This window comes from Rhamphochromis sp. 'chilingali', assembly GCF_963969265.1.
Source record: "Rhamphochromis sp. 'chilingali' genome assembly, chromosome: 3".
In the NCBI taxonomy this organism is placed as follows: domain Eukaryota; kingdom Metazoa; phylum Chordata; class Actinopteri; order Cichliformes; family Cichlidae; genus Rhamphochromis; species Rhamphochromis sp. 'chilingali'.
In genome coordinates, this window is record NC_137931.1 from 6,851,399 (window position 1) to 6,862,414 (window position 11,016).

Here is an 11,016-nt window from a genome sequence, read left to right on the forward strand (position 1 = left end):
AAACTACTCATACACGACCTAACATTACTGCTTTAGTTATAATTATTTCTTTGTCACCTGCAAAAACTTGACTTGTTCCAGTATACCTACCTTTAAGTATTTGTAGATAAATATAATAACACTGAAAAAAAAATAAATTCGTTGAAGATCGATTTTATTACAGGAGAATTGCGGCTTTGGTTCGGGCCGTGAGCGTTATCCCCATCTGTGGCTGGTAAGTGCACGTCTACATCTAGGTGTTATTTAACTGAGGGCCGGATGGGGCAGTGGTGCTCCTACGCGCCCGCTTAATCAACCGCGCGTATCATGCGCAAAGAAGAACAACTGACCACTCTCGACGCGGCTCGGCGGTTGTGCTACTGTAAACACCGGACGAGCGATTTTTTTTCAGGTAAATGTATTTATTAACACGAGTTTACACGCTGTAGAAGTAGTCGTTTTTATTCTTAAAGTTGTTGCCGTAACGCTGTCGCTGTCTGTCTTTTCTCAGTCGACTCGTTGTTATGGAGCGATGCTTTAGGTAGGAAGAGCACAAGAAAGCGCTTAACTAAGCTACTAGCTTCTCCGTTCATCACAAGCTTTTAATCGCAGTTAGCTTTGCTGCTGTGGTGCCTTTAAGGAGTGAAATTAAAAGTTTTTCTACGTAGGGTTGAAAAAAAGGGGAGCAGTAAATTAGAGTATGCTTGTTTTGTTTCTTTTTTAAATTATTGTTATTATTACGATTATTGCTAATATTATTATTATTATTATTATTGTTATCATCATGCTGGCTAAGGTGGGAAAAAAATGTAGCAATTTAAAACGTCCCTGCTTATCAGCTATATCCAATATCAGCTCGCTGGCTTTTCTCAGGAGTTGAGAGCTTAACAGTAACATTATGTGTTATTGCTTTGGCCTCATGCTATGCCTCATTTACATGAGATTGAGATGCATTTCCCAAGACATACAGGTATTATTTGATGTAGTTCTGAACTTGCCAAATACTTGCCTGTCATTTCAAGAGAAGAAGAATAAATGTTACCCCTCTTTATAGTAATGTAACTGTTTAAAAAACAAACTTTGTCTATTTATCTTTAATATATTTCTTGTCTTGTCTAAAGCGACAGCAGGGATGGTTCTTCTGGCTCCACGCCACCACCACCATCGCCTCCTCCTCGGGTCCTCCCTTCCCCTCGTCATCCCCCTCCTGTGCCCTCCTCCTCTCCCCGATCATCCCTGACTCCTCCTACTTCCCAGCTAGGAAGACTGAATTTTGCAGGAGCGGTGATGGATGTCAGTAAATGGCCCCTGTTCTACCTGCTGAGTGCTCAGGAACTAGCTACAGTGCGACAGGCCTGTGTCTTTGGCACCACTGCCAATGAAGCAATCTATATCACCCATGGAAATGAGGTGAGGAGTGCACATTTGATAGTTTCTGTTTATGATATGAGCTCTTTAAATAGCACTCGAATGATTGTACTTGTTTTGTCTTCCTTATATTTGTGCCTGAATCTAATTCTGACTTTACATGAAGTGTGTCGTTTGCTCTGTAGTTACGTGACAGTTTAAACAACAGGAAAACATATGAAGCCGATGGGGTTTGCTGTGTGAAATGCCTCCAGTGCGCTTTTTATGTGAAGGTTTATTTCATAAGCGTGTGTTTTGTGGGGAAAGAAAAAATATGCCGCAGGAGATCCTGCATTGTTTTCACTTTCCTGTTTGAATGCCACCATACCAGAGCACAGCTGATCTCAATCAAAACGCATAAGTCACACAATGAGCATCTATTTGCTTTGTGTTTGTTGATAACCTACAACACAGCACTTTAAATGTGTATCTGCACTGTGTCTCTGTATTTTGAAACGTGTGTTACTGTTTCCAGGTGTTTGTGTTGGGGTTAAACTGCAGTAGCTGCCTTGGTACAGGAGACAGTCTGAGCACTGTTATGCCGAAGAAACTGGACTTCCTACGAGGGAAGAAGGTAGCCAGTGTGAGCTATGGCAGCGGACCTCATGTCCTATTGGCTACTGACGGTAGGCTGTTTTTTTATATTTATACAATGTTTTCATCCTGCTGCATAAGCATTTCACTGTATAGTCATGTGCTCAATATTGGTCAATTTCTACAGAAAGGTTGACTTTTTTCTATTGAACAGTGGAAATGTCACTAATATGAGCTTAACCCTTTCATGCATAGTGGTCACTACAGTGGACAGCTATTCAAAGGCTGTTTTCTTGTATTTGTGTCAGTGTTGATGGTGTACTTGCACATAAACCACTACATTGGACACTGATGTGTCAGTCCATACACATCAGTTGTATTCACATCAACCCTTTGAAAAGGCAAAGCAAGTTTATTTATACAGCACAATTCAACGGCAAGTTGATTCAAAGTGCTTAACAGAGACATTAAAAAACAAATAAAAAGCATGATTTACAATGGGGAAAAAAGGAACAGTAGATAAAATCAGTACCGGTAGTTAAAATGTAAGTTTTGAAATTTAAGCTTAAAAGTGTGGATTTGGTGCTTTATTCAAATGCAGCTGAGAACAGGTGAGTCTTCAACCTGGATTTAAATAAACTGAGTGTTTCAGCTGATCTGAGGCTTTCTGGGAGTTTGTTCCAGATATATGGAGCATATAAGCTGAATGCAGCTTCTCCGTGTCTGGTTCTGACTCTAGGAACTGATAAAAGACCGGATCCAGATGACCTGAGGGATCTGGAAGGTTCATACTGGGTCAGCAGGTCACTGATGTATTTTGGTCCTAAACCATTCAGAGCTTTATAGACCAGCATCTATCCTCTGACGGACAGGCAGCCAGTGTAAAGACCTCAGAGCTGGACTGATGTGGTCCACTTTTTTGGTCTTAGTGAGGACTCGAGCAGCAGAGTTCTGAATGAGCTGTAGTTGTCTGACTGATTTTTTTAGGTAGACCTGTAAAGATGCTGTTACGGTAATCAAGCCTACTAAAGATGAATGCTGAATGATGAATGGACTAGTTTTTCCAGGTCCTGTACATGTAAATAAATAAATAAGTAAATGTTTAAAAAAAATAAGTTCAAAAATCTTTTTTTCATACCTAAAGATGAATAAAAATCCTGATTCAGGTTGTCATAATTCATGCATGAAAGGGTTTACCTGAACTAAAAAATGTGCTAATAACATAAATAGAAACTCAGACACTGTATAACCAAAACCTGTATAACATTGACAGCTTAAATTTGTTTTAATGTGTTGCAGATGGACATCTGTTTGCATGGGGTCACAATGGTTACAGTCAGCTGGGGAATGGGTCGACCAACCCGGGACTCTCCCCCGTGTTGATCACCGCTAACCTGCAGAACAAAAAAGTGAAAGAGGTGTCGTGTGGCTCACATCACTCTATGGCTCTCACTCTGGATGGAGAGGCAAGTCCTTTTTTATATATTTTTTTTAAATTACCGTTAAATGTGTTTAGCGTGTCTTTTCCTGTCTCGCTCTGTTCTCTTCTTTTCCCCTCACCCCCAGCTGGTCCTGGCAGATGCTTCTCCCTGAACCTGGTTCTTCTGGAGGTTTCTTCCTGTTAAAAGGAAGTTTTTCCTTCCCACTGTCACCAAGTGCTTACTAGTGGGGATCAGCTGAGTGATTAGGTTTTCTCTCTATTATTGTACAGTCGTAACCTTACAATATAAAGCATATTGAGGTGACTGCTGTTGGGATTTGGTGCTATGGTGCTGGATGGTAAACAGTTTCCATTCACTCTTAAACAACAAAATAAAAGAGTAGGGATGGCAATAGTAGGTAATGAAAAGAAATATGTGGCACACATAATTTAATTTAATTTAATTAATAAAATATCATCAAATATGACTGAAATTAGAATATTCTTATTTTTATGTACCACTCTAAATAAAAAGTTTAGCCCTAAGGGGGTCACCCTTATATACCTTGACCTGCCACCTTGAGGCCTTTAGGTAGTGATGGGCAGATGAAGCCCCATGAAGCACTGAAGCTTTTCATCCAATTGGTTCACCCCAACGCGAAGCTTCATGAAGCTTCATTTGCTCTAGCAGGACACCTACTGGACGTAAAAATAATAGCTGGCATGAATTTGAAGAGTGTGGCATTTTGCACACAGCCTGTAAATGTCAACAACAAAAGGAGTGTGTAAAACATGTATATTGTAGTGATGGCAGTATACTGTGTATATTTATAGTGGCAGTATGGGAAATGATTATTTGGAAATGCTTGAAATGGAAATGATCATTTACTGTGAGGTGAGGTGTGGTTGGGGTGTGGACAGTGGTTGTGCTTTTGTAACGTTGAGGTATGGACAGCTACACACTGAGGCTTTGAGCCTCAGTCCTGCCTGTTCACATTTTATTCTGTAAAAACTAAATTTTCACTGCTTTTATGACCTTTTTAGTGGGGAGAACATAGCTAGGATTTAATGATTTAACAAATCTTTTGAATCCTTTGTCCGACCCCAATGCTAAATGGCTGGGAGTCCTCAATCACCATGCTGACCAGGTCTTCATCTATTTGAGATTGTTCTCCTGAGGAAAGACAATAAAGATAAAGCACAAATATAAATATCACATACGTAACTTATAACAGTTGTATAATATTGTTATATCATTTAGTAACATTACTGCATGCTATATTATCATTGCATTTGATGGCTCACCTGGTCTTGCTCCACAATCGGTGTCCCCCTTATTCTCATGCAAAGCTCTGTAGTGCCTAAGCATGGATGAGGTGTTGTTGTTATATCCCAGCTCCCTGGCACATAGAAAACACTTCACCTTGTACAAAAGTCAAGACAGCTCAACATAAATTGTATTGCACCATCAGTATCATGAAAATACATCTTCTGTAGAAATTTACATACCTTGTTGGGAGGAATAAGATCAAAATGTTCCCACACAGGGGAGGACATCCTCCTCTTCTTAGCTGGCTCCATTCTCTCCTGACTTTCTCTCCTCACTCTCATAAACCTCCAAACGGTCTCCAAACTCTCACTAACCGCAACTCTCCATCAAACACCCACATTTTTGAATGAAGTCTGAGGGGTTTATATCGCTGTCATATCTCGCGGCAAAGTTCGAACCACTTCATGAACCAGTCACGTGGTACAGCCGGGCAGCGAGGCTTCGGACGTCATCATTTTCAGCTCCTCCCATAAATGAAGCAAGCCTCGATACGCGCTTCGCGGAAACGCCCCCTCCATTACTCGACACACGCTCCGAAGCCTCGATACAGAACGTCCCATCACTACCTTTAGGTGTCACACTAAGAAGCCTGTCTTTAACCCAGCGGCATTAAAGCTAATGGGGTTGTTTGTGTGGTAAGCTGGAAAGGCTGTTGCCATTTAAAATATTACTAAGTGTACGTTAAGTATTGCATCCTTTTCCCAGTTTGTTCATGTACATTCAAGTTTTTCTGTTTGAGATGTTACTCAAACAGAACAACTCAGAGTACAGCATCAATAACATCATTCTGAGAAAGGTGTTTTTTCTCACACTACAACATTGTCAATCCTCTCTAGGTCTTTGCATGGGGATATAATAACTGTGGCCAGATTGGTTCAGGCTCCACAGCCAACCAACCCTACCCCAGGAAGGTCACCGGATGCCTGCAGGGCAAGAATGCATCGGGCATCACGTGTGGGCAAACCTCCTCTATGGCTCTTGTCGACAATGGAGAGGTGATGTTAAATAAATTCTTAGTGATCTCATTGAGAAATCTGAACTTGATGTGGTAAACAGGGTGGCTTTTATTTCTCTTTAGGTTTACGGCTGGGGCTACAATGGAAATGGGCAGTTGGGAATTGGCAACAATGGAAATCAGCTGACACCTTGCCGTGTCGCTGCACTCCAAGGGATGTGCATTCAACAGGTGAGACATCCAACAACCACATGAATGAGTTTTTAATATCAATAATTGCCTTGAGGATGACTCATGATTTGTGCTGACATCTGATTGGGTAATTTTTTTTTATCAGCCGCATTTAAATCCATCCCTACCTTCCAGATTGTATCGGGCTATGGACACTGCCTGGCCCTAACCGATAAAGGGCTGCTATATGCCTGGGGAGCAAATACCTATGGTCAACTGGGAACTGGCACCAAGAGCAACCACCTCAGCCCTGTGCACATCATGGCTGACAAAGAGAGGTAGGAAGGAGAGGGAAGGGTGTCGGACGTTTCCTGTTAATATTTAGTTTCCTGTCCTCATTTCCTCCCTCTGTACCTCTGCCTCCGCTCCTGGTCTTAAGTGGTCGTCTGCAGTAAACAAAACAATGCTCTTTCCCTAATTGTAGATATTTTGGGGCAAATCATGCCACAGCAAAACAGCTTTCAGACTTTTGACATGTTTCAGTACAATAATTAAGAAGGAAAAGCTTCCCTGTGTCTCTAATTTGGCAGGGTCGTCGAGGTGGCAGCATGCCATTCGACACACACGTCGGCAGCCAAGACCCAAAGTGGGCAGGTATAGCATTCATCTTTCAAAGTGATGCACAGTCTTGTATTTCTTTGGTTTCTGGAATTCTTTATTCTAAAAAAAAGACCAAAAAAATCCAGGAGCATTATCATTTCACTCCTCCTCCAGGTTTTTATGTGGGGTCAGTGCCGGGGCCAATCCATTGTCCTGCCACACCTCACGCACCTCACCAACACAGACGACGTCTTTGCCTGCTTCGCTACGCCATCCGTTATGTGGCGCCTCATGTCTATGGGTGAGAGAAGAGACAACAAATTGTGGATTATTTGTGTAAAAAAACAAACAAAAATGAAAGCTGTCTAAGTACTAGAACTGTTTCTACTGCGGGGGGGTTTTCTTCTAGAGCAAGATGACTTCCTGACGGTTGCAGAGGCTCTGAGGAAAGAGTTCGACAGTCCAGAAACGGCTGACCTCAAGTTCAGTGTTGATGGCAAATACATCCACGTTCACAAAGCTGTGCTGAAGATCAGGTGTGTTTATTATCCACATAGCTATAAGTGAAAGATAGCCTTGATGCATTTGGTAGCTGTGCTTTGTTTCAGGGCAGTTAAGGCAGCCTGTGATTTTTGTTGGCAGCCCTTAACATGTCAGGTTTTGACTATTTGACCATTTGTATACATTGTAAATAAAGTATTTTTATCGCGGCTAGGTGCGAGCATTTCCGTTCAATGTTTCGCTCCCAGTGGACGGAGGATCAGCAGGAAGTGATAGAGATTGGCCAGTTCTCATATCCCGTCTACAGGTCCTTCCTGCAGTTTCTTTACACAGACACTGTTGACCTTTCGCCTGAGGATGCCATTGGTTAGTATGAATGCAACTGTTAAATATGTTCTTAGAGTGTGTAGAAGGATGTTTTTTTTTTGACACTGTGTGTGTTTGTGTGTTGTGCTGCAGGCCTGTTGGACCTGGCCACCTCTTATTGTGAAAACCGCCTGAAACGCCTGTGTCAGCAGATCATCAAGAGAGGAATCACTGTGGAAAACGCCTTCACCCTGCTGTCTGCTGCCATACGATACGACGCAGAGGTACAGTTATAAACAGGTTTGTCAGGTGGATAAGCTGAGGTGGTAGATAAATTCACATTTTGGACCAGACGACCAAAATGTTTGTGTGCCATGAGCTTGTGATCTTGTTGCCTTTAAAATAATTGCTTTAAAGACGTGGATCAGGTCTGCGACGACTCACAGTCAGTGTCAATCTTCAAAAATGACTTGGGTGCAATAAAACTGCAATACGACAGTTAGTCTGCTATCAGTTTGAGCTTGGGTCAAGGCTGCAATTACATGCAATCTGTTTGTGATAATGTAGTGATTAACTGTAATAAACTGGCCAAAATGAAGGACGTACACACATATATAAACAGAAATTTATATTAACTGCACACATTCAGAGTCAGAACCTCAGACACCTGAACAGAAATTCCTCCAGAATTCGTGACGTTGTTGCTGCAGGGCAGCAATTTCACAGCAGCCGCTCAGCAACCTTGCTGTGTAGAAGAATGCAAGCAGTCGAGTCGGGTCCTCTATTATACTGATCAGCGCACTCACACGGTGATTGCAACATGTTGACAATCAGTCTGTGTTTAAATATTAGACAGCTGTTATTTGCAAACCTTCACCAGTCTGTCTGAGAGTGATGGCAGTCTGCCCGAGTCTGCACTATGGTATAGCAGCAAAGGAAAACTGTCAGGGATTACAAGGTTTAACACCCTGTAAAATAAGCATCGGAATGTTTGTTCTTTCTTTTGCAATCTAATCTCCTTATTATTTTTCTATTGTTTGATTTTCCAGGACCTGGAAGAGTTTTGTTTCAGGTTTTGCATAAACCACCTGACTCGGGTAACTCAGACCGAAGCCTTCTGGCAGGTAGACGGAGCAATGCTGAAGGAGTTTATCAGCAAAGCGAGCCGCTGTGGAGCCTTCAAGAACTGAGTGGTGCTTTTAGGCTCCTGCGACCTAAAAAAGAAAGAAAAAAACCAACTAATGACCGAGTGGATTTGGTCACGCTGCGTGTGCAGCAGCAGAATGCAACACCACAGTTTTCACATTCCTGTTGATCCCATCCACGACAAAAGAGGAGGCCCTTTCTTGAAATACTTATTTATATATACTTTAAAGAAGCACTTAAACAACATTATTCACAAGATGCTTAAACTGGATTTTAAGCTGCGTTATCTGTGGATCTAAAATGAGCACTTTGGCCAAACCCATGGCGCCTTTTCTGTGGAAGTTCTTTACATATGTTACGTATACTTGAATTTTTTTTATTTTTTCTCAGCAGCGTTTGCTTTGTTCATTTACTTTCTGGAAAAGTTCATGTGAGGAACCAAAGATCTGGAAGGAATAAACTACTGACCTAATCTAAAGAGATGAACACTGTAATGTAAACATGTTTCACACACTTAGCAGTAGAGCCCAATTTATTGGTGAATTGATTGCATTGGTTAATTGCCAGTCTGTTAGTGTTTGCGTTCATACAGGAAAACTTAAGAAAGTAACGAGGAGATGGGAGAAAGACCCTTCTACCATGTTATGATTGCTGACATTGCATAGTTTGTCCACCAGCTGACACAGGGTAAGTTTGGCATTACCTGTTGGAGCACCTATAGCTGATCTGAGCAGAGTAAATAACGTAGCAATTTAGGGAAATTGATTTGTTGAGTTTCTCTGAAATGAAAAAAAAAAAATTGACCAATATATCAGACTGTAAGATTTTTGAATCACCAAATATCTGTATCGGCCTTAGATATCTTATATAAGTCAGGCTCTAATTTGGTATTCAGCAGCTCTTTGTATTTAACTCAAAGCAACTGATTGATAAAGACAAACTCATACATATACATGACATACACAGCTGATGCAGAGCCTTCTGTGGTTTGTTATGAGTTGCTTGCTTGGTAAATGTCCTTTGTACATTTTGGGAAGTTAAAACCTGTTATACTAGGTGTGTTCATTCTGCCTCACATTTCCTCTGCAGCACTACAGTCATCTCTTTATATTCCGTAATACTAAGAGGTTGATTTTTTAAGCTTATTCAAAAATCTATGGAATATATAGACTGAGAAAGTTGCGCTTTTCAGTTAAGAAAAATAACCGTCTTTGGTAAAATTACGACATTAGCTCCTTTTTTTCTTCCATTGCAAGTAAAATGTGTTGTATCTAAGGCATGTTGTACTGTGGAAACTTGCTCAGGTTTCCGCATTATTAGCATTTTCATCATTACAGGTTGGTTTCTGTGTTCGGGCAAATTAAAAATAAATCTACAAAAGTACTTAAGAGGAATTCATCTTAGTTTCTGTAGGTTTTTCTATATATGGAGCAGAAATTGCACTAAACAAAGCTACAGGATACATTGCATATTAAAGAAAGAGGAATGCTTTGAAGCACTTTTTTTCATTCTTTCACTTTGTCGTCTGATGACCAAAAACTCCCTGTGCGTCCTAGCCTTTAGGACAACATGTCAACCATGCCGTCTCCCAGTAAAGCCAATGTGAGATCAGTTTCTATTTCCTTGATAGGTTTCTATTTCTTGATGTACTCAGATGCTTGAGGAGGAGTTTCTGTTCGCTCCAACTAAAGCAGAACTGCTATTTATTATTAAGCACAGCTTCAGTTCAGGCTGGAAAGTAATTTAGGATGCTTTGAGAGCTTCTGTGGAAATCATTGTTTTTGGGAAATGAGGTCTAGGTTTACAGTTTCTGCTTGTTTTGTTTTTTATGAGCTGTTCCTTCTTTTTTTTTTATGAAGTAATTTAAACTGGAAGAGTAAAACTGATTTGCATATTGTATTCACTCTCTCTCTCACACACACACACACACACACACACACACACACACACACACACACACACACACACACACACACACACTCTCTCTCTCTCTCTCTCTCTTTGTTATACTTTCATCGTTTAGGAGAAGTTTATAAAACCATTAGGTCCATGCTTATATTCAGCTTACAGCATTGCAGTGTTTGGGGTATGCATTATTATTCTGTTGCTGTTACATACTTGAGACATACTGTATTATTTTACTTTTTTAATTTAGCTATGGGGATTATATTTCTGTGATGAAATAAATATTTCTTAAATCTGATTTGTTCACTTGTCATAACAATTTTTGTTCTTGTATATTTTTGTATTTTTTTTTATTGTCTAGCTCTTTAACAATTATGTTTTATGGCAAAATGATAACGTGAAAAATATACATGCAAATAGAATGATATAACATCTATAAATCAAAATTATAGATGGGAATGTGAGATTTTAAAAAGAATATATCACTTAAGGAAATTTTTTATAAAAAGTGGTACATTTTGGTGAAATTTTAGTAGATTTTTCATTAATAAAATGTATAAAAATGAAATGTATTTATCAATAAAATGACAAACAGTATCCCACATTCTTGATTTTTAGTTCAAAAACGCTTTGTAACAGTCACAATTGTGTGGTGTGTCTTTAAGACAACGTAAGGTAAGGGTTAGTGATGTCACAGGTATACGCCACTGCTCTCTGTGGAGAATGAGAGCAACGTGCTTGCACGTGAGTGTATGGGCTCGG

General features: G+C 40.3%; 1 protein-coding gene across 1 annotated transcript; it reads left to right on the top strand.

Annotated features, from left to right (window-relative positions):
- The first annotated feature begins 309 nt into the window (after positions 1-309).
- Positions 310-10,787, top strand: LOC308393499 (RCC1 and BTB domain-containing protein 1-like). Its single transcript, XM_080877302.1, has 13 exons — positions 310-391; positions 1,101-1,389; positions 1,862-2,012; positions 3,220-3,386; positions 5,507-5,665; positions 5,749-5,856; positions 5,992-6,134; positions 6,387-6,450; positions 6,571-6,697; positions 6,806-6,932; positions 7,112-7,263; positions 7,357-7,487; positions 8,253-10,787. The coding sequence occupies exons 2-13, from the start codon at positions 1,267-1,269 to the stop codon at positions 8,391-8,393; spliced, it is 1,593 nt and encodes a 530-aa protein (XP_080733428.1). The 5' UTR covers positions 310-391; positions 1,101-1,266; the 3' UTR covers positions 8,394-10,787.
- Positions 10,788-11,016: the final 229 nt, after the last annotated feature.

Bases quoted from the DNA above. Each gene is read 5' to 3' on its own strand.
- LOC308393499 (XM_080877302.1), top strand. From the start codon at position 1,267: ATGGATGTCAGTAAATGGCCCCTGTTCTACCTGCTGAGTGCTCAGGAA. The intron at 1,390-1,861 runs GTGAGGAGTGCA...TACTGTTTCCAG, and splicing joins ATATCACCCATGGAAATGAG to GTGTTTGTGTTGGGGTTAAA. The intron at 7,264-7,356 runs GTTAGTATGAAT...GTTGTGCTGCAG, and splicing joins TTCGCCTGAGGATGCCATTG to GCCTGTTGGACCTGGCCACC.